The sequence below is a fragment of the Mytilus californianus genome, unplaced genomic scaffold (assembly GCF_021869535.1).
Source record: "Mytilus californianus isolate M0D057914Y unplaced genomic scaffold, xbMytCali1.0.p SCAF_4, whole genome shotgun sequence".
In the NCBI taxonomy this organism is placed as follows: domain Eukaryota; kingdom Metazoa; phylum Mollusca; class Bivalvia; order Mytilida; family Mytilidae; genus Mytilus; species Mytilus californianus.
The window spans coordinates 36,963,613-36,987,018 of record NW_026262690.1 but is presented as its reverse complement, the minus strand read 5'-3'; the positions used below and the strand labels follow the sequence as shown (position 1 = coordinate 36,987,018).

Sequence of the window (23,406 nt, the reverse complement as noted above, 5' to 3'; positions counted from 1 at the left end):
ACTTGTGAACAGGCACATATCAAGTGTCTGGCTACTCTTACCATTGGTCATTGCTATGAGTTGTTTTTTTTTTCTTTTCGTTTCTTTTCTTAAATAAAACAAAAATCAATAAATCAACATAAACAAATCAGAATGTACTTCTTAGTCTCGGTCTTATTGTATATTTAGCAATTATGGACTTTTGACGAGGTCAATACGTTATATATTGACCTGTTTAGACTATATTGACCGAGGACGAAGTCCGAGTGTCAATATAATCTAACAGGTACATATATAACGTATTGAATGAGTGAAAGTCCTTAATTTTTATAGCATATGTAAATAATGTATTAGGAAAATGGACTTCAATGTTCTTTGTGTGTTTTTTTTTTAATTGTATTTTGCAAGATTTTACCGCCCATTAAAATATCAATAAATAAGATGAACTTGTTTTATTGTAAACAAAAACACAATTTTTTTTTTCTGTTTAGAACAAATAAGAATTCAAATTATATAATTTTCGTCTGTTGCGGCTCTTCTCCCTTGATTGTTAAACTGACGTCATGACGTAGAGTAATTTCGGACCGGAACGGCTTATATCCGGATCTAAATTTAGCAAAAATTTTAATATTGACCGTCAATATACATATAAATAGAAACATAGCGTCAATATACTTAAAAATAGAAACAGGGCTTCAGATACACGAAATAACCTTTGAAACACGTGATTGATATATAATAACCAATGAAAATAGTAGAATGCTACACCATATGTAATATTACACGTCTATATGATATTTTGCCATCTGTTTTCATCTTGCAGAAACTTTGGAAACAGAATAATTTTACATGTTAACCTGAAGTAAGATTAGTGGTATTGACAGCTTGTATTAACGCAAGGTCTAGTTTCTTTTTAACTAATTGTTACTTTGTGGATTCTAGTGCAAAGCATTTTCCCGGTGGATTATCTGAATGGCAGAAAAGAAAGGCTTCTTTGGAAAGTTCAGAAGATGTATAGGGCGGTGTTTTCCTTTATTAAGGTAGTCTAGTAAGAGTTGAGACCAGTCTACAGGGGTCAAGGGTATTTCGTTTGTAGAAATGTTAGATTGTGTAATGAACAATGCTTGTATTGTATTTCTATTGTTGCTTCAACTATATGACCATTATGTGTAGTACATACATTATGTATTAGTCTCAACTATATCGTTAGAAGAGAAAAACACATTAGACGTGGTCATCCATTAGTGCCCTGCGTTGTACATACATGTATTAAATAATACTAAGAAAAATGGTAAGCTATTGATTATTTTAAGAAAACAAAACAGTTGAAGGATGTCGTTTTTCACTTTGACTCTTGATTTAATAGCTATTCAAGCTCCTTGCAAACTAAAAAAGTAGAAATAAAAAGTTTAAGAACAAATCAAGGATTTGTATAGTGAGACCACTATACAAATCCTTGAACAAATTAACGTGAAGGCCGTTGAAATATATATGGCAATTCCTTCCAGTGTTCACAAATACGGGTAAATAATGAAAGTTCACTCCACATATTTAAAAAAATATACATACGAGTTAATGTATTAAATAAACTAATTGACATGTTTTGAAAATAATTGTATTATAGGGAATCATAGGCTTCAACATTAAATTTACAAGATATCGAGCTTTGAATCGGCCAGAGTTTTCAAAAAAATGTGCCGGAATACATTGTTTTTATTGGTAAAGATAATGATTTTGTTATCAGTAAATTAAAACCATACTTTTATTAGTTGTTACAGGCATTGGACTAGCTGTCAGTAACTGCGAGTACTCTCAGATCTGTACTTTGTGTCTTTTTTGTTTTTAGGGATTTATAAATACCCTGCCATATCCGGTCTGTGTTTTTGTTAGATGTTTTTTTCTGCTTTGTATCGATCTGATGAGTTGAGCCCTTTTCAACTGATTATATTGCGTTCTTATGTTGTGCTGTTACACCACTGTCACAGGTTAGATGAGGGTTGGCGCCTTCAAACATGTTTAACTCCGCCACGTTCTTTGTGTGTCTGTCCCAAGTCAGGAACCTGTAGTTCAGTGGTTGTTGTTGGTTCGTGTCTGTCTATTATTTTTCCGTAATTTGTTTTGTTGTAAATCAGTCCGTTAGTTTTCTCAATTGAATTGAATATTTTTCATGTCGGGTCTTTTATAGCCGACTATACGGTATGGGTTTTTCAAGTTGTTGAAGGTCGTACGGTTGCCTTGAATCGCTTACGTCAACTTCATTTGAACTTTGGTGGATAGTTGTCTCATTGGCAATCTTACCACATCTCCTTATTTTTATATTAACAGAAACCATCAAAGACCTGTCAACAACATCAAACTCTCCAACAAAAGCCCATTGACAACATTAAGCTTTAACACATTACAAGCAGTGGTTTATGACTTGGAACAATTAACACATTTAACGGAAATTGTGGTTGAATAGTTGTTTTATATATCTCAACCCCTATCAATCTATATCACTGGTACATAAAAGAACATTCCATAACAATCAGTATAGGAACTGCACATAACTCTAAAATGGTCGTTTTCCCGAAGCATTAGAACGAATCAGATTACTTATAAAAATGGAACGTTATACTTCTTGACAGAAGTAATTATGACTTTTAAAAGATTTTAAAAGTCTTTAACACAGAATAAACACAGTTAAAATTGGCGGATCCTGGGGGTGGGTGTTCCGGGGTGGAATCTTCCCTATTTTTCGATTTTTTTTTAATTATATGAACGTTTCGTGGTATTCCGGGGGTTGGAAACACCCACCCCCCTTTTCAAAATGGCTGGATCCGCTCCTGGTTGAGATCAGTTAGGCACGCTGTAATTCAAATGAATGACACTAACCATATATCAATCATTGCAATGCAAAATCCTGGTGAATACTATCTTTCTATGGACAGTGGCCATTCGATAAACTGTAATCTTTTTTGGTAATATCATTTATTATTATTGTGTAGTTTGAACCATATTATTATCATTGTATGTATTTTATTGTTAATAAAAAAATCACCCAGAAGCGTTACTGTATCATTGTGTAGTTAAATCAGATGCAGAATGGACCGTACAAAGTCTTTTCCCACTTGGAATACTGGGAAGTCTCGTGCGATATCTGAATATATCTTGGTCTTCTTCATCTTCCACTATGCGTGCATTGTCTTTAAACAGAGGAGTTAAGGCACGCCGTAATTTTCTTGGACTACCTACCCAACTAATGTCGTATGTTTGGTGCGTTCGGTTAATAGTACTGTAATCCGATCTTGCACTTCGTGGCGGATCTTCTGCGAAAGAATTACTTGCGGTTTGCCGTACGAGATCGGGAGTTGGGTTGGAACATCTTCGAGGTGACGATGATGAGGATAACGTCGAAGAAGTGGAAGATCTTCCTGTAGACTTTGGCAAAGACAACGTCTGAAATTCATTACGCACAAAGCTGTGTTCTCTACCATTATAGTCAATCTCTTTTCCCAAAAGAATTCTTAGTCCTTTTAAATCCTTTGTATGTTTCATATCTACACATCCGTTTTGTACGAGCACTTTGCAACATTCTCCCATTTTTAATTTAATTGCTAGTTCTAAAGAAGTAAGGCCCTGGTCATTCTGTATATCCAGATTAATTGTTGACCGCGTTGCTGACGAAGTAACAAGAATATATACAGCTGCGTGATTCGAGGCAAGGACTGCGTGCATAAGCGCAGTATTAAGATTATTATCTTGAACATTAGGATCACAATTTCCTTTCTTTGTCAGCAATCTAGTAACGTCCTCACTTCCTGTGTCCATACATGAATACATCAGTGCTGTGCGACCATAAATATCTTGTCTATTGACTTCACAACCGTGACGTAACAACGTTCTAACCATATGTGTTCTGATGTCGTCCTTTCCGTCATAGCACACGGCGCACATTAGAAGTGTCTTCCCCGAGACATCGTCAAAGTCAATATTTATGTCCGTATCTTCATTGAAATAGTTTGTAAGTTTCCTTATGTTTCCATTTTGAATGAGATGGAATAGTTTTTCTTGTTCTTCGTCTTCCATATCAACAATGTTGTTATTAATTTGGAGTTATCTGAAAAACATCAAGGTATAATATTTCTTTTCGTTTACAATGAGCACGTGACTTCTTCAGACTATTATTGAAATATCTTGGAAAAGTCTTGAAAATAAAAAAAAAAAAACGTGATGTGTACTGTTTTTTACGTGCTTATGACACGTGTTTTTAAGATGCATAAGATTCCAAGTCAATCAATTTCTGATGTATTTCTAGAAATAAAACATTGATTTGTTCTAATCCAAACCTCTCCAGAAGTTCGATTCTAAACTTAAACTACTTGAAGCTTCCTATAAATTTAAAGAATAAATACTCTTATCGATCTTCGTTTCGTCCAAATTTTACTTAGCTGACAACCAACATGTCTTCTTTTCACAGTCTGTTTAACAACGTTTTCGTGTTTAGCTTCAGATATGACAATGATGTCGCAAATGAAATGTTTGCTCATATAATTATTACTTAAGCTGAATGATAATCAGGATTTTAAACTGATTGAATTACGGGACATTTGTAGAAGTTGGACGCATATCAAATTTGATTTTTTTCATGTGTGTATTATTATAGTTTCGAGAACATCTCTAATTACTATACTAGTATTTAAATAATTTATGTATGAAAAATCAATTTTTTATTTTTAACTTTTTTTTAATAGATCTAGCAGATTTCTTAAATACAATAATAAACAAACATCTCAATGGGACATTTTAATGCAAATTATTTAAAGTTATCAACAAGAGGGTATTTTCAATACTAAAAATCAATTCCTGACGTAGATAAATGCAAAATCTATACTAAAATTGAAAGGGAGAGAGACGGTGAGATCATAGGGATAATATTGATCAGTGGGAGTTTGCTTTCCTATTGGCATATGCTTTTACTACAGGTTAACGAATAACAGGCCATTCCAGGGAAGAGGACATGACAGAAAATTATATTTATCCACTTATCGTCCCAGAACAATTGGTCTATAGAAACAAGTCAGAAGGCTTCTCGCTTCTGGAGTGTCCTCCCACCTCCCATTTCATGTGGCCTCATATTATTTCTCCCGCCTCCCATTTCATTTGGCTTCATATTACTTCTCCCGCCTCCCATTTCATTTGGCCTCATATTACTTCTCCCACCTCCCATTTCATTTGGCCTCATATTACGTCTCCCGCCTCCCATTTCAGTTGGCCTCATATTACTTCTCCCACCTCCCATTTCATTTGGCCTCATATTACTTCTCCCGCCTCCCATTTTATTTGGCCTCATATTACTTCTCCCACCTCCTATTTCATTTGGCCTCATCATTACTTCTCCCACCTCCCATTTCATTTGGCCTCATACTACTTCTCCCACCTCACATTTCATTTGGCCTCATATTTCTTCTCCCGCCTCACATTTCATTTGGCCTCATATAACTTCTCCCGCCTCCCATTTCAGTTGGCCTCATATGACTTCTCCCACCTCCCATTTCATTTGGCCTCATATTACTTCTCCCGCCTCCCATTTTATTTGGCCTCATATTACTTCTCCCACCTCCCATTTCATTTGACCTCATATTACTTCTCCCTCCTCCCATTTCATTTGGCCTCATATTACTTCTCCAACTAGATAATGTGAAGTTTTCAAAGACATATCTTAACAATCTACGTCAAAGTTTACCTATTTATGTATTGGTATGTGGCCAACATCCCTTCATATTGATGAATTTAAAATATTTTTTATCATGAGGTCGAAATCGTGTGATCTTTTGACACTATTTAAGTGTCCATCGTAAGCACTTAAGCCTCCTTTAAGCTGAAGTGACCAAACTTGACATAAACATTGTGGAAGCCGGTTATATGAATGTCTATTGTCTTTAAGTATATGCATTTCCTGATTTCTTCGACTTGTTCAATAACTTTTATATTTCCTTTAGTGAAAGATCACTTTCTGGATAAAAATTACGAAAAATTTACTTCCAGTTTAACAGCCAAGTTTTTATTGTCAATAGTTCCTTAACAGATGATCTTATTGTTCTTGCTAGGCTCAATTATTCTTCAAGTTATGAACTCAAATTTTTGTTAATGGCTCAAAAATAGAAATTTACAAAATATTTAATTGTAGTTGTGTTTGACGAAATTCAATGTTGTATATAAAACGGATTGTAAGATATCACACTATAAACGAGTATACCATTTTATACAAGATACTTTGACATGTCCTTGAAAGTATTAAACGGGTTCTTTGCTAATCACTTGTTTGTTTTTCAGAGTAAATGATCCTTCATAATACTTATTTACAGTATGATTTTTTTAATCTTATTATCAAATTTAGAAAAAACAATTTTCTCTTTAAAGATTAAATAACAAATAATACTGTATCAAAATGCAGGTGCATTTTCTTTTCATATTCGGCGTAGCAGACAATACGCACACGTGCTGAAAAACAAAATTGAATATATGAAAAGAAGGAGATGTGGTTTGATTGCCAATGAGACAACTATCCACCAAAGTTCAAATGAAGTGGATGTAAGCAATTATAGGCAACTATACGGCCTTCAATAATGAGAATAACCCATACTGTATAGTCGGCTATAAAAGGCCCCGACATAAAAAAAAATATGAAACAATTCAACCAGACTCAAGCTAGCGAACAATAAGCCAGCGAACAATAAGGTGAGAAAACTAACGGCCTAATTTATAACAAAACAATTTACGAAAAAAAATATGACAGACATGAACCGACGACAACCACTGAGGCTCCTGATATAATTGTTTGTGAAAATGATACCGATTTTTTAAGAAGGACAATTTTTCTCATTTAGTAATAAAGGTGAGACATATGGAATGTGATTTCCGTCGTCGTAGTCGATGACGATGAATTGGTTCATTGATTTTAAATACTATTTCATATTTTCACAAAAGTTGTTTGTCTCAATTAAAAACAATGCCTGGAAAATCGGATATTATCTTCTTGGTAAGCTTAAAGTTAACAAAACCTTGTGTTTCCATATTGCAGTATTTGTATTTGTATGGTAAAATGGACCCCGTCTCCATAGTTAATTCGATAATCCTCAGACGGTTTTGGCTGTTCTGTCCTTTGCTTTTGGTTTAGAGAGTACCTGATGAAGGTTATTCCAGAAACACGTGTTTTGTATCAAACGTTTTTTTGTTGTTGTTGCTTTTATAATATTAACATTGGCGTTGTTATGTTAGTGTGGAAACCAATATAAATGAAACACAGTCATTAACTCTTTTTAGAATTTATGGAATATCAGACGGAAGCTTCATTGTGACTAACAGAAAGTAGTCAATGCGAGATTTCGCGAATATTGTTTTGTTCATTTTTGTAAAACTTCTGTTCGCTTATACGCCACTGTAACGGCAACTATTTGTGGTCGAAGTTTTTAAATTTTTTTTTATAAGGAAATAAAGATAAGACATCTTACCTGACGCAGTAGGACAAAATGTAAGTCACCATACTAAGTATCGAGAATAACTTAGCAGCATGGCAAACTTCATATACATCGCCAAGATTCAATCAATGAATGCAACCTCTAATCAAATATGTAAATACAATTATCACAGCAACATGTAACGGACAGGTCAGATCAATATCAATGCACTAACAAAATACCTGTAGTTATGGTCATTTAAGGTATCATCTTTTTGACATGGTTCATCGAGTGCAACATATTTGTTCTCCTCCAATTAGTAAGAAAACTAGTGTTTTCAATAATTTTTTTATTATGCACTACTTTCACTCCAATTAAAAAAAATATATATAAAAAATTAAAGAATATCTTTTTTTCTCAGAAAACGTCGTCAATTATCACTCTTCGTTTAAACAGAAATAAACCTACCTTCTTTTTCCGTCGTTTATTTCCAACGATTTTAAAGGATGTTATGTACTAATTAATATTTAAACTTTTATTGGTATCGATCTCGGTAGAACAATTTATCTGGATAAATAAGTTTAATAGGTACCATGATTATCTATGATGTCATTGTATAGTTCCGGTTACAGACCAATATTGAATTTTGCCTTTTTACAATACCATTAGTCAATCTTTTTGTTTATCAATAATAATTTGATCCGATTAAAACTTATCAATCATTAAAATCTGTAGATTTAAAATTTGAAGGTCTACCATAAGTTGACCTTGCATGACTGAAATATCGAAAAACAGATTTTTGTTTTTTTAAGAAGATCTAACGAAATAAAGTGTATCTGTTTTTAAATAGAATTTTGATCAAAAATTTATCAATGGCGGATCCAGTTTTTTTAAGAAGGGGAAAGACACCACTAATTTCTCGTATGTTTATTATGTGTAAAAATATCATAAATATATGAAAAAAACGACCCTTAAGCAAGCTTCAGAGATAATGCAAATGAATATGTAACGTAATTAATCTTCAATTCATCACTTAATTCTTTTATTGTGAATAAGAGTAATCTAAAACAAAAACATAGTCAATATTGTGTTTGCTTAAAAGAGAATTATCGGGTGAATAAAAGGAGGTGTTTGATATACATACGTCAATGAGAGAGGAACACAACAACAAATACAGATCTAGTCTTGACAGATGCCTATACAATATGCCAAGCTCTAAATCGTACAGAGTCTCTAAAAGATGTGAAACAAAGATCAGCCATCAACACCAAGTTCTCCTTATAGTCAAAACAGTAATCAAATCTGAATATCACTTTAGACAACCACTAACGAGGTTCTTGACATGGGACATTTACCCGGTTACCAGACTTACCTTTTCTTTTGCAAAAAATAAAGAATGAAAATACCCATGCTTTATATATAAGAATGACTTAATATCTTTTTAGTTGAGTTCTGCACTTTCTTACGAATATAAATACGCTGATAATAAAATTAATTTCCAGAAGATCATTTAAAAAGAATTAAAAAAAAAAATTTTTTTTTATTGATAGATATAAGATGTTAAGTACTATTTATAACTTAATGGTTCGAATGCGATATAATAGTGGAGTGGCATTAACCATACACATTTCTCTGTAAATGCACCACTGTGTATCAGAACCACCGGTACCCTTGGTCTGGTTCTCTGTGCATTCTCTAAGAAAAACTACATTACTGTACATACTCTACATTACTGTACTGTTCGGTGTGAGCCAAGGCTCCGTGTTGAAGGCCGTACTTTGACCTATAATTGTTTACTTTTTACACATTGTGACTTGGATGGATAGCTGTCTCATTGGCACTCATACCACATCTTCTTATTTATATATACCATCATATAGGTACCCAGGTAGCTATACGCTGGTATATGTACAGTAATGTAGTTTTTCTTAGACAATGAACAGAGATTCAGGCCAAGGGTACCTATATCCGGTGGTGATGATACACAGTGTGCACCTACATATAATAGTATACGGCTTAATTATACACCATTCGAAAGCGTATCATAATGTTCATCACCGAAGAGACATTCATTGTCGAAATGGGCATCTGGTGCAGAAAAATTGGTATCGTTAATGTTATTCTATCCTTACAGTGCAATTTCCTCGCCATTTATTTCTCTCGGAAATTCCAGTAAAATGGTACAAATGACTGAAAATCAAAATAATAGTTCGTGATTCAACCAACTGTAACTCTGCTAAAACAAAGTAAAGGACAGGGCCTCTACACAGGGACTCGGTTAGCAGATTTAAATTTTTTAATCAATATTTTTACCCCCAAAAAATTGGATTTACTGTCTATTTGTATGACATTATTAACGTAAAAACGTTGTCATCACTATTTCTTTGTTTACTATCGATGCGCAGTTTCTTTTCCATATACGTATACTGAAAAATGAATAAAATTACTCAAAGTCTTCATTTAACCAAGATCATTCTAAATCGGAATCTTTGTCTAATTACTGGTTAACACATGTTAGCTCATTGCATGTACTCTTTCTGTGCAACATCTTGTTTGATTCTTTACATTGATGGAACAATGCATACTTTTATAACGAACTGGGATGTTCAATTAAAAAAAAAACGTATCAAACTAAAATTTCCATACGAATGTCATTGAGGCATAAGAAAAACAATGTTGTTTTGATGGACGAGCAAGGGAAAAAATATTTTTAAAGCATTTTTTGCTTTAGCCCTCTCTGGTTGACTTTGCGGCGATTGTTTGGCCATTTTCTAATCTATTATTTTTTTTCTACTCATAAAATTTGCGCAAATGAATTGCTTGCCAAAATTAGATGGTTTGAAGTATTATCTATTCCAAAAATTATATTAGATAATATTCCTTTAAATTTTAACCATATCATAAGTCAAATCTCTATATCTTCAAATCATAATACTTCACATGCTAAAACTTGTTCTTTTGATTTACTAATGAGAAGAAGATCTCATTACTGCAATATATTTCTCATATTATTTGACATAAAAAAAAGTTTACAAAATTGCTTTTTTTGCAGACACGCATAAAAAAATCAAAGTAAGGAGATTGTGTATGCTTGCCATTGAGACCGCTGTCCACCAGACACCACAAAAAGAAAGTGTAAACAACTGTAGCTAACCGTACAGTCTTCAAAAATGGGCAAAACCCCCTACATACCGTATAGAAAGCTATAAAAGGCTCTAATATGACAAAACATAAATAAATTTTAAAGAGAAAAACAACGGTCAGATTTGTGCTAAAAAAATAAACGAAAAAACAAATAAGGCAGACAGGTACCACGATAACCATTAAACTAATAAATAAACTATGTTTTCACATATATACTAAGACTGAATTTCATTCGAATGGCTGTTATGTTATGATGAACTTGAATTGCTTGCTACCAATTCATTTAAATTTGTTAATCCTAAATCACATCCCTTCATGTGCATCTTAAGAAGCCAGTACATATGTGGAAGCAGAACATAGTGATAGTGCCTACGATAGAGGACATCCTGGTGCATGTACAAAAAATGTACACATGTACGAAAGGAACATATAGTGACAGTATCCTAAATAGATGTGAGCCTTCCATTCTATACATAATTATGCAAGTAAAGAACAAAGTGACATTATCCACAATAGAGGTCACCTCGCACATATGTAAGAATAGAGCCTAGTGACATTTTCCACAATAGAGGTCACCTCGCACATATGTAAGAATAGAGCCTAGTGACATTTCCTCAATAGAGGTCACCTCGCACATATGTAAGAATAGAGCCTAGTGACATTTTCCACAATAGAGGTCACCTCGCACATATGTAAGAATAGAGCCTAGTGACATTATCCACAATAGAGGTCACCTCGCACATATGTAAGAATAGAGCCTAGTGACATTATCCACAATAGAGGTCACCTCGCACATATGTAAGAATAGAGCCTAGCGACATTTTCCACAATAGAGGTCACCTCGCACATATGTAAGAATAGAGCCTAGTGACATTTTCCACAATAGAGGTCACCTCGCACATATGTAAGAATAGAGCCTAGTGACATTATCCACAATAGAGGTCACCTCGCACATATGTAAGAGTATACCATAATGTCATTACTATTACAACAGATCAGAACCATATGTAAAAGAAGACGATGCTGACAATACCCATAATAGAGGACACCCTCGACTGTAAATTTAAGAGTGATAAATTAAATAAACTGTAGACACAGAGATATGCCTCGCCTTTCGGCATAAAATTCAGAAAAAGACAATCTGACGGACAGCAACATGGTTTATTAGTTCAGTTGCTGGACCATTATATTGTGGGCAGGGCCTAAAAATAATCATCTAACTGATATGTACTGATAGTAATGCAACTTTATACAAAGTATCATTGATCTATCACAAGTAGTTCTTATCAAACTGAATTAAGCAGAAAACTTAACATTGAAAATTGCTAATTAATTCAAAGTCACTCGACCATGACCTAGGGGGCAGGACCTCAAAATAGTCGTCAAATTGATATGTACAGATAGTAATGCGACTTCATACAAAATATCATTGATCTATCACAAGTAGGTCCTATCAAACTAACTTAAGCAGAAAACTTAACATTGAAAATTGGTAATTAATTCAAAGTCCCTGGACCATGACCTAGGGAACAGGGCCTCAAAATAGTCGTCAAACTGATATGTACTGATAGTAATGCAACTTTATATTAAATATCAATGATCTATCACAAGTAGTTCATATCAAACTAACTTAAGCAGAAAACTTAACAATTGTTGACGCTGTCGCCGGTAAAGCAATCCTCATGTCTCACTTTCTGCGACTTTCGTCGCAGGCGAGACAAAAACCAATCCCCCCTGGTTAATGGACATTTTATTGTGTATCTATTTCCATCTTTAAATTTTTCTTAATATCATATTTCTGTTTTGTTTTTTATTGTTTTTTTTTTGTTGTTTTTTTTTCTATTTTTTTGTATTGTTTTTTGGTTGTTTGGTTGTTGGATTATGTTTCCCTCACTGTACCTTTGTCAAAAGGTTTTAGAGAATAAAGTATCTAGCATATACAAATGTTAGAGTAGCACTAAATGACAGTACTCAAAATGGAGGACACACACTAGCATGTACATATGTAAAAGTAGAACTAAATAACAGTGCCCATATATAACAGAGAACATCCTCGGGCATATACATATGTTGAGTAGCACTAAAATACAGTACACATAATGGGGACATCCTCGGGCATATACATATGTTGAGTAGCACTAAAATACAGTACACATAATGGGGACATCCTCGACCAAAAACATAAAAGAGTAGCCCTAAATGACAGAGCACATAATAGAGACACTAAAGCAAAATATTTAAGAGTAGCACTAAATGACAGTGCACATAATAGATGACACCCTCGAGCATAAACATATGTTAGACAAGCACTAAATTACAGTGCTCATAATAGATAACACCCTATTGCATAAACACATGTCAAAATAGCTTAAAAAGACATAGCACATAACAGATGACAACATAGAGCATATAAATATGTTAGAGTAGCACTAAATAACAGTGCACATAACAGATGACATCCTAGAGCATTTGAATATGTTACAGTAGCACTAAATGACAGTGCACATAATATATGACACCCTAGATCATACAAATATGTTAGAGTAGCACTAAATAACAGTGCACATAACAGATGACACCCTAGAGCATATAAATATGTTAGAGAAGCACTAAATGACAGTGCCCAAAATAAAGGACAGCCTCGAGTATAACCATGTGTTGGAATAGTGCTAAATGGCATTGCACATAACAGATGACACCCTAGAGCATATAAATGTGTCAAAGTAGCTTAAAAAGACAGTGCACCTATTAGATGACACCCTAGAGCATATAAATATGTTAGAATAGCACTAAATGACAGTGCACATAACAGATGACACCCTAGAGCATATAAATATGTTAGAGTAGCACTTAATGACAGTGCCCAAAATAGAGGACATCCTCGAGTATAACCATAAGTTAGAGGAGCACTAAATGGCAGTACTCATAAAAGATGACATCCTAGAGCATATAAATGTAAGAAGAGCACTTAATGACAGTACTCATGATAGGGACATCCTATAGCATTTATAGAGTAGCACTAAATGACAGTACTCATGATAGGGACACTTTATAGCATATACTATAATAGAGTAGCACTAAATGACAGTTCTCATGATAGGACACCCTATAGCATATGCTATAATAGAGTAGCACTAAATGACAGTACTCATGATAGGGACACCCTATAGCATATGCTATAATAGAGTAGCACTAAATGACAGTTCTCATGATAGGGACACCCTATAGCATATGCTATAATAGAGTAGCACTAAATGACAGTACTCATGATAGGGACACCCTATAGCATATACTATAATAAAGTATCACTAAATGACAGTACTCATGATAGGGACACCCTATAGCATATACTATAATAAAGTAGCACTAAATGACAATAACCATGATAAGGACACGCATAGCATTTAATAGAGTAGCACTAAATGACAGTGCACATGATAGGGACACCCTATAGTATATTCATCTGAAAGAGTAGAATACTATTTTCTTATACAAAAACACACTGGCAATTGAAATTAAATTTTTTCAATTAAATTTTTATCAATTAAATAAAAAAAAAAATCATTTTATTCAACAAATTTCACGAGTTCTGACGTAAACAGGACTAAATAATAGAAAGCTGCCCGCTTACCCACAAACTGTCTTCTTTCTCGCATAGTTATTCCATTATGCCATCATCACATATATTACCCCAAAATGGTGTTACTTACTGTTAGAGTGTAATTGTATAATACAGTTCATATTCAAAAAACAAATATTTACACACTTATAGCCGACCATATGGTTCTCAAATTGGCCGCAATAAATTGATATATACTGTTATGAAAACCATTCTTTAAATGAACATTTAAATGAAAATATTTCCGATGACGGGATCAGACTTAATATCTTTTGTATACTGTTAAATATTTTTTTCATAACAGTAATCGGTATTGACTTTTACACTGACGATTCCTTTCCGACTTGTTCATACAATAGAATTATCCTGTTGCTAAATAAGTAGCCCAAATCGTTATGAAAACACTCTCCTAGTTACATTAACAAATATTTTTCAAGCTGCTGCACATGTACTGGACCAACACTTTATTGTCTGATTTTAATATCATTTTCATCCTATATGTTAACATTACTCGTCACAAATTTATTGTTTTACTAAATTTAACTCACATTTACTGAATTGTTACCCATTTGGTGTGTTGTTGTATAGTTTACTCCTTTAGGTTTATAGATCAATTAGTCAAGGGTGAAATAAGGCTTAGGTTAAGGTAAGTTACACTAAAATTGCTATGTCACAGATTTTCTTAAAAATTTGCATACAACTTTGGCTCGTTGAACTTTAACAGAAAATCAAAAAAATAATGCATTTATCTCTTTTATTTTCTGAAATATTACTGATTGTATTCTTTCAATATAGGTGAACATTTGTATAGAAAGCACATAAAAACGACTAAAAACGTTCTTAAACTTGTCTTAAAATTAGACGGTAACCCTATTATTATTTTATATTATTAAAACCGAAATTTATGTATCAACAACATAGAATATAGTTTTTTAAGAAAAATCTTTGTAATCGAAATTGGAGATTTGATGATTTTAAGACAAATTTATGAACTTTTTTCATCGATTTTATGTGCTTTCTATACAAATGTTCATCTATATGAAAGAATTCAATCAATAATATTTCAGAAAATAAAAGACATAAAGGCATTATTTTTTCGATTTTTATATATAATTCAACGTTGTATGTCAAATTCTGTGACATAGCCCACTTACTGTTCCTTGACCTTAAGATTTTTGTATAATTCAAAATGTGTCAACTGACAAATTCCAACTTTCTATAACGACTTGGCTTGCTTTGATCTGGACTTCCTATTAAAGGGCAAACAATAAAGGTCAATACGACCGCGTTTTTGTACGGCAAGTTATACATTGAATTTTAGATGCTAAGAAAGTTACAACAAGGTAAATATTAACAATTTTCTCATGCGTAATATTAGATAAGAAAAACAAAGGATATGGTGTATCCATCCATGACACAAAATCAGTTCATGCACAGTAAAATGCATACAAAAAAGCAAAGGAACTGCGCTTTTGTTGTTGTTCTTCATCTCAAAGTCACAGTGAGGACTTCAACACGGAACAAAAAAAAAACAAGCTCATCTCACTGCAAGTTTATGACGGGCCCTCGCATTTCTAGGGGGAATCTAAAAACCGTTCTTTATAGTTGGGCGATCATAGCTGTTTATTTGTCTCCCCCCGATTTTTATCAAATACAAATAATGTGTAAATGAAAAGGCAACAGAAGACACGTATTCAGTTCGGCAATTTATCAAAGCCTATTATTTCAGTGTCAATAACTGAACTACAAAAAACAAGAAATCTTATAAAAATTGCTGTTTTGTCAAAAGAATCGCCTATAGACAAAAACATGTTATATCACACTTTAAAAGAAAAGTTAAAAAGAAATGTATACCACAACGTACCTAAATGGAAAACGAGAATTAAAAGTCTCCTGCACAATCAAAGTTTATGGAAAGTGACATATTATCCACAATATTATACTGTCAATTTTGCGTTCCAATAATTATTCACGGAGTTCATAAAACGTCCTAGATAATCAAACTTCTTGGAACTGAGCACATTTTGAAGTTTACTTCGCAAAATAAGTTGCGACTATTTTACACAACGTCGTTACCCATCGATTTTTTTTAAACTTTAAAAGACGATTTTACAAATATATATGAATATAATCATATTGTTTGTCTGTAAAGATTGCATTTCTATATAGTAGTAATACCTCTTTATAGTCCTTACAATGAGAACTTTAAATTAGTAAAAAGAGCATAAAATTAAAATTTGTACAGGAAAAGAACAGCAGGGGAGACAATATATAGCTTCAGGGAGGAATACCTTTTAAGGGCTTACGTTACAGTTACAGGGGAGGTAATGGCTTTGCTAATGTAAAATGTTATTTTTCACGACGTCAATCTGTAACATATCGGGAAAAGATGCATTTTTTGACTGATTTTAATCATTAGCTTGAAAACGAGTACATTACCCTTCTTTTTTAAAATGACTTTTGGTTTGATTATGTATGAAGATTCTTTGTACCAATTTTTATGAAAAAATCACGTTATGATTATTTTTAATTAGATTCAACAAAATATGCCGTTTTTTTTCTAAAATCATGAAACTTTGATAAAAATGAATTATTTCCAAAGAATTGTTACACAAATTTAGAGCATATGAAAAAATCACCTTATGATTATTTTTAATTAGATAAATATACAACAAAAAATGCCGTTTTTTTCTAAAATCATGAAACTTTGATAAAAATGAATTATTTCCAAAGAATTGTCACACAAATTTAGAGCATATTTAAAAAAAGAAGATTTTCCAAATGTTTTTACAAAAATCCGCTTGTGTTTATCTTTTGAAACAAAAACGTTAGGTATGTCTAGAAGGTCCGGTAAGGGCTTATTTTGGCCTAAAATTTGAAGTACATCTGATGAAAGATTTTTGACTTTTTTTGTCTTCTTCGGTCTATTCAATTAGTTTATGTTAAAGATTTGAATTGATTTGGTCATTTTAGACACCTAAAATCAAGCTTAAATATGAAAAATCTATCAAAAATGCCACAAAACGTCACTTTTCAAATGTTTTTTGTCAAAAACGGAAGTGGCCGCATTCGTGTTCAGTCTTAACCTTTATATGTTATGTATCATCAACAAATACAACATAAGTTCACATATCAAGACTGAACACAAATGCGGCCACTTCCATTTTAGACAAAAACCGTCTAAAAATAAGCACAAATGCTAAAATTGTGAAGATTTTAGTAATTTTGAATGAATTAATGATGCTAGTACCTGATGAATGTGCACTGCGTTGTTAAAAACAGCCCATATTTTTGTAATAACAGTATTCAACTTTCCAATAATTAGCTAAAAGTTTACCTTTTAAACACATTTTTAAAATATTATATTTTAGGGCCAAAAAGTGGTCTTACCGGGCCTACTCCTTTCCAAGAAACCGAAAGTTTAAGTAAGGTCTAAAATTCCGTCCCATTCATTTCTAAAGCACGTTAAGGTATATTTTTTATTGCATATTTTAATTGACAAGGTGAAAGATAGCTTGTATGCAAATTTTCGAAAAAAAATCACCGTGGGATCAAAAATGTATCATATGCCCTTAAAGCGGATGATGAAAGTCAGTGCCCCGTGTTTACCAGTTTTATTTATGGATAATGTCGTAATAACTCAATATAATCTAATCACAGGACTAAAAGGGAGGCGACAGATACCAAATGGATATTCAAACTCAAGTCGAAAACAAACTGACATTACAATGGCAAAGAAAAAAAAAATGAAAACAACACGTTATAAATTTCACGCGTCCGGAACGCTTTTCTGGATTTAACTTCACCAGGAACGCTCAAAAGCGAATATTTGAAAGCCAAGGATGTATAAAAACCGAAACAAAATATGAAAAACGACTAAAAGACAGACAACAGCATACACAACACAACATAGAAAACTGAAGACTAAGCAACACGAACCCCCCAAAAAAACGTTGGTGATATCGGGTGCTCCGGAAGGGTAAGTTGATCCTGCTCAACATGAGGCATTTGTCGTGTTGCTCATGTAAGTACAATCCCGGTGATAAGTCTGATCAGGTTTGTCACATTTACTTACAAGTGAACTGTGATTTATTGCTCACTAACGATACCATCGCTATAGGGGAGAGGAGGATTTTGGAAATGAATATTCTGACCTTGTTAGAACGAAAAAAATATACCAAAATTAATATCACTGATTTTCCGTAAAAACTTTACTGTAGTTAAAGTTTAGATGAAACATTTTTTACTACGCACACAAAACATACTAGTAAGAAAAACTTTACATAGAAGTGTTTGTGGAAAAAATAATAATTTAATTCAAAATGTTCTTGTTTCTTTTTATGTCTGTTAGTCAAATAGTTAACAGATTTTTGTAAAAACTGTCAAATTGCATGGAAGTATGTGATTTTAAAGTTATAGGCCTATATACGGTAACTGTTACAGCATTTTTTTGCAAAATTAACTAAAAGATTTTTTTCTGGCTGTGTTTGGAAAAATTAAATCTGAGATTAACCCAAATTTATGACATGTTCATTGATTTTCAACCATTAATTTACATTCAGGCCATAAATATAACTATGACATATCAGATTTACTTCAAAATATGTTTTTACTAGATATGTAAACAGGTATGGTTATTTCTATCGACAAAATGTGCTAACAACAATGTACACCTACTGGTGTTTTCGACTTTTTTTATTGTGGGAGGGGAAACTGGTGATTTTCACTATTCACTTAATATAAAATGCAACGGTAACACCAACCAAACTTTTGCAGATTATGTATGGACCCCTACCCATTTTATATATCAGGAAAAAATCACAAATGGAAAATTTTGTTGTTACCAGGGTTTACCAAATTGAAAACTGATTTCTTAGAGATGGTCATGGATTTTTCTGATAGACATTTTCTTATCCTTTTATTCTATTATTATTATTTTTAAATGTTTACATTACTCCATTACTTCAATTGTTTTAAATTTGCATACAGAAAACAAAATTGTTCAACTACTACTTTTTGTGGAAGATGATAAATAATTTTCGCGCCTAAGTGAATGGGTTCTTCTTGCAACATTTACAAGATTTATCAAATGGTTGTTGCCTTAGTATCGGAAAAACAATATTAAGTGTATTACTCAGTTTCTTTGAGAAGTCTTTCTTTTTTTATTCATATCGTTGCTTCGACTAAAGGTACAAACGTAGGGTTTGCAAAAATTGCGGCATGTGTCTCTTCTTTTTCCTCTTGAGTATTATTTTGGCTCTCTTGGCTTGAATCACTAGTAAATGTATTGTGTCTAAAATGACGAAACCAGTTTTCTATCCCACTCCGAATAACTGCAGTGTTTTCTGTCTTGTCTGTTTTGTGTGCGATGGACCAGAATTTCTTAAAAGTAAGGATCTCCAAAGTTTTTAATGCTTTCTGTCTCTGTCTGATCATTGTCAGTACACTTTTGGCGTCTACTACCGTCTTGATATTGGAGTACCGCTTATAGCAAAGAACTTCTTTCTTCCTAATATCACTTTCCGATTCAGGTGTAACTACAATAATCATTGGGAAAACAATACAAAAGTTATTTTTCCGATTAAGGAAATGAACAATATTGATTAACATTTATTTTGAAACCACAAGAAAGAAAACAAATTGCGTACCACATAATCATTAGTTCTTTACATACATTATTTTCAGATTGTTCGTAATAGTCTCAGCATGATATTTTTCCAATAAGCAACACCACTATCAACCATTAATGTTTGATTATGACTATCAACGTTACGATATTCTAGCTTTATACACACTGAATGTACAAGTCCAGAAAATGTTTGGAAGTTAAAAAATCTTCGCAATAAAATTGTATTGAATAAACTCATCTATGGGAGGTAATAGAAAATGCAATTACATGACACTTTGATAAAATTGATTTTGACTTCAATCTGATTAAAATACATACCTTGTAAGCAACACGTGCAGACGTGGATATAGAATATGTATTTCGTTCAAATTGTTTTAAATTAAACAAAAAAATATCGGTTGTGTGGCTGATCATATTAAATGATGGTAAATATGATAGAAATCTGAAGTACTGAACATCGGATGACCGCAAGTTCTTGTGGATGGTCACAAGCACTTGTCTCAGAAAAAAAATCACATCTCTATACCTGAAAGTGAGGTTTATAAGGTACATAAATATATTTTTTCTGAGACAAGTTCGTGCGTGGATGATGAATAAATGACAGGGAATTCAACCTCACCGTAATAACTATTATATTGTAGTGATACAAATCAGTATACTCTGGTTTGTTGTTATATATTATATTAATATTTGTATATAACAGTTACATGTATAACGTTATATAATTTTCATCCATTTGTATATCATTCTATTCTACTATTCTTATAATAGTGCAGTGCAAGTGCATGGTGGACACTCTTCTGTAATAATTTGATTTTTAAATTTTCTAATACTAGTAGATTGGATTTGAGTAGGCATTCATATTTTCCCGCAAAACGTTCTTGGGATATTCTTCTGCATGCGCCAGTTAACACAAATTTTCGGTATTCTTGATTTGTTATTGATATATATATTTCTCACGACAAAGCATTTTCATATCATTTATATATAACAAGCGATAAGGAATGTTAGGTTGTCAGTTAAAAATGAAAGTCACGTGGGTAGAAATGTCTGTGGCAACAATACACCGGAATGCCCTCACGGTCATTTGATGTAAAAAGCCAACGAATACTTGATGAAATTGTAAAGCAAAATAGTGTTCTATGAAACATTGTCCCCAAGACAATATTTCATGACTTTGTATCATGAAATTTTGTCCCCATCTATGAAATAATAAATGTCCAGGAAATGAAAAATTTCGATATAAAATTTTGTCCATATAAAATTTCATAAAAAAAAGAAGTATGAAATTTTGTCTTGTTAAATTGAGATTATCCAAGGTTATATATTGTGAATATTGAGACAATATTTCATAGATGGATTGTCATGAAATTTTGTCTCATGAAAGGGAGGTTATAAACATTTAGTACCTTTGGTAATGCTATCATCAAAGTGTTTTATTTGGTTGATAATAACAATAAAACCTGCATGATAAGTTTATGCAGCAATTTATGGTTATACACATACCTTTCATGAAAAATATTTAAAAAAATTCCAGAAATGCTCACATTTCCATGGCAAGGATTTCACAGTGAAATATTGTCCAGAAGGAGGTGACAAAATTTCATGGACAAGGACATATCTCATAATGAAATATTGTCCTGGGCAGTAATTCATTATGAAATAGTGTCCGCAGACAATATTTTATATGAAATTTTGTCCGACGGACAATATTACATGGGGGATACTATTTTATGTCACAAAATCACTTACTGAATGACGTAATGGCTAACATTTCCAACTTTTTGCTATTAAATTCTTCATGTAGAGATTCCATACTGACTTCATTGTTCTTCACAGCCTGCACGAGATTTTCTATTTCACTTTCCATTTGTACTATTTCATTCTTTTTTCGTCGTAATTTCGTTTCTGTTCTTCTGAAATGAAAGATTTTTTAGCTGGGGCTTGTTATATTGAATTTACTTACCGTGAATTTAAGGGAACTTCCATTTATTATTTAGGGGGGGGGGGGGGGGGGCTAAGATGAAAATCTTTGTCCTGCATTTTTTCTAGTTGTAATCTCTGTCCTGCCTTTTTATTTTTCACTATTCGGTCCTGTCTTTTTTTTATTAGTTTATCCTGACTTTTTTTTACATAAATTGTCATCCTGCCTTTTTTTTTGGGCCAAGTTGCTCATCCTGCCTTTTTTTTTACTCAAAACTCCTGTCCTGCCTTTTTTTTCAAATTTCATCCTAGCCCCCCCCCCCCCCCCCCCCCCAAAAAAAAACCAAATGGTAGCTCCCTAAGGGTCGTCACAATATAAAGCCATATGATATCGTTCACTTTGATTCCGATTTATTGAATCTATCAGATATCATACTTAAGATAAGGGTTCATTAACTGTTATGTTTTTTCTCTAGGGTAGAGTAAGATTTTAGAAATTAGAGCAAGACTTAGCTTTGCGGTAAGGTATGGGTAAGGGTAGGGTTAACTTATTATAGCTATATGGGCTGGGACTACTAAGGTAAATGAAGGGCTAGTGTTAGGTTAGGTATTGGTCAGGGTGAGGTTTAGGGTTAAGGATAGTTTATTGCAGCTCTATATGGGAACAGGCGGCATTTCATCGTTGACCAAGAGCATTCGAACATACGCCAAGTTATCAATACGTGTATAATATATTATTTATACCTGTATTTCCTGAGAGCAGAGTTCAACTTTCGCCTGGTTTTCCTAACATTTTGATTTATAGACGCATCAGAGTTTGATGATGACGAAGACGTTGATTTAATCACTTCGCTTTCTTTCTCTTCATTTATCTCTGATTGGTCTGTTTCAGAATCGAGTAAACTGTCAGTAGATACTTCCTTCAAAGTTGCAGTCGCCACACTTTCGTTCAGATGTGAATGTTTCATCTTTTTTCGACGGAACAACTTCTTCATTAGGGACATTCCAACAATGCAAGTTCCAATACCGAGAAATGTTAGCAGCAGTATTTTATCAGTCATAGATTTTCATCGTCTTGTTAACCTCATGATTTTGTCTGTTAATGCTCACATTATGTTTGTCAGCTATTTTTAACTGACGTCATGAATCCGCGAAACAAACGTCCAGTAATGTGTGCCATGCATGACTTCAGGTTACAAATAAAAAATAAGGTATTTAGTCCTTTTTATTTATGAATTTTACGTTTTCTTTTATTCATATTCAAATGAATAGGAAACTTGCTAAATAAAACCATATTTCAACGCAAAAAAAAAATCTCGCAAGCTTGTATGACAGCCATTCATACCACCTCATGCTGATCTTTTACGGTGTTTTCATTTGTTGGTCTTTCCTCTTTTACTGTAGAGAAACAGCTTTGGTCAATATAAGACGCCCGAGAGAGGTTTTCAATTTACAATTGTCTGTATAATGAAACGATGTAAATAATGAAAATGAACATAAGACAGCTTTGGCGTGTAATTTACGAACATACTTTATCAAATGTAATCTCCATTCATTTAGTCATAATACCTGAAAGTTTTGGTTAGCACAAGACTCATACGAATCCATGACAAATCGCCCCACTGGCAATCGCCCCACTTTTTCACCAACTCGCCCCACTTCCTAAAAAATCG

At 33.0% G+C, this 23,406-nt stretch overlaps 1 protein-coding gene and 1 long non-coding RNA gene across 6 annotated transcripts; both read right to left on the bottom strand.

The window, feature by feature from the left end:
* Positions 1-2,940: 2,940 nt before the first annotated feature.
* LOC127737988 (ankyrin repeat domain-containing protein 34B-like) lies at positions 2,941-16,270 on the bottom strand. 5 transcript variants are annotated; one of them, XM_052248967.1, is made up of 2 exons: positions 16,046-16,270; positions 2,941-4,078 (listed from the first exon to the last, which is right to left on the bottom strand). In XM_052248967.1, exon 2 carries the CDS (start codon positions 4,045-4,047, stop codon positions 3,037-3,039), a length of 1,011 nt encoding a protein of 336 aa, XP_052104927.1. In that variant the 5' UTR covers positions 4,048-4,078; positions 16,046-16,270; the 3' UTR covers positions 2,941-3,036. The 5 variants fall into 5 exon arrangements, with proteins under 5 accessions (XP_052104927.1, XP_052104928.1, XP_052104926.1 ...); XM_052248968.1 differs by lacking the exon at positions 16,046-16,270 and adding an exon at positions 14,273-14,386; XM_052248966.1 differs by lacking the exon at positions 16,046-16,270 and adding an exon at positions 14,194-14,385.
* A 2,104-nt stretch (positions 16,271-18,374) lies between these two features.
* On the bottom strand, positions 18,375-22,872 carry LOC127737987 (uncharacterized). The gene is made up of 3 exons (XR_007999906.1): positions 22,478-22,872; positions 21,563-21,726; positions 18,375-19,718 (listed from the first exon to the last, which is right to left on the bottom strand). It is a non-coding gene; the product is annotated as an uncharacterized LOC127737987 (long non-coding RNA).
* Between the last annotated feature and the right edge of the window lie 534 nt (positions 22,873-23,406).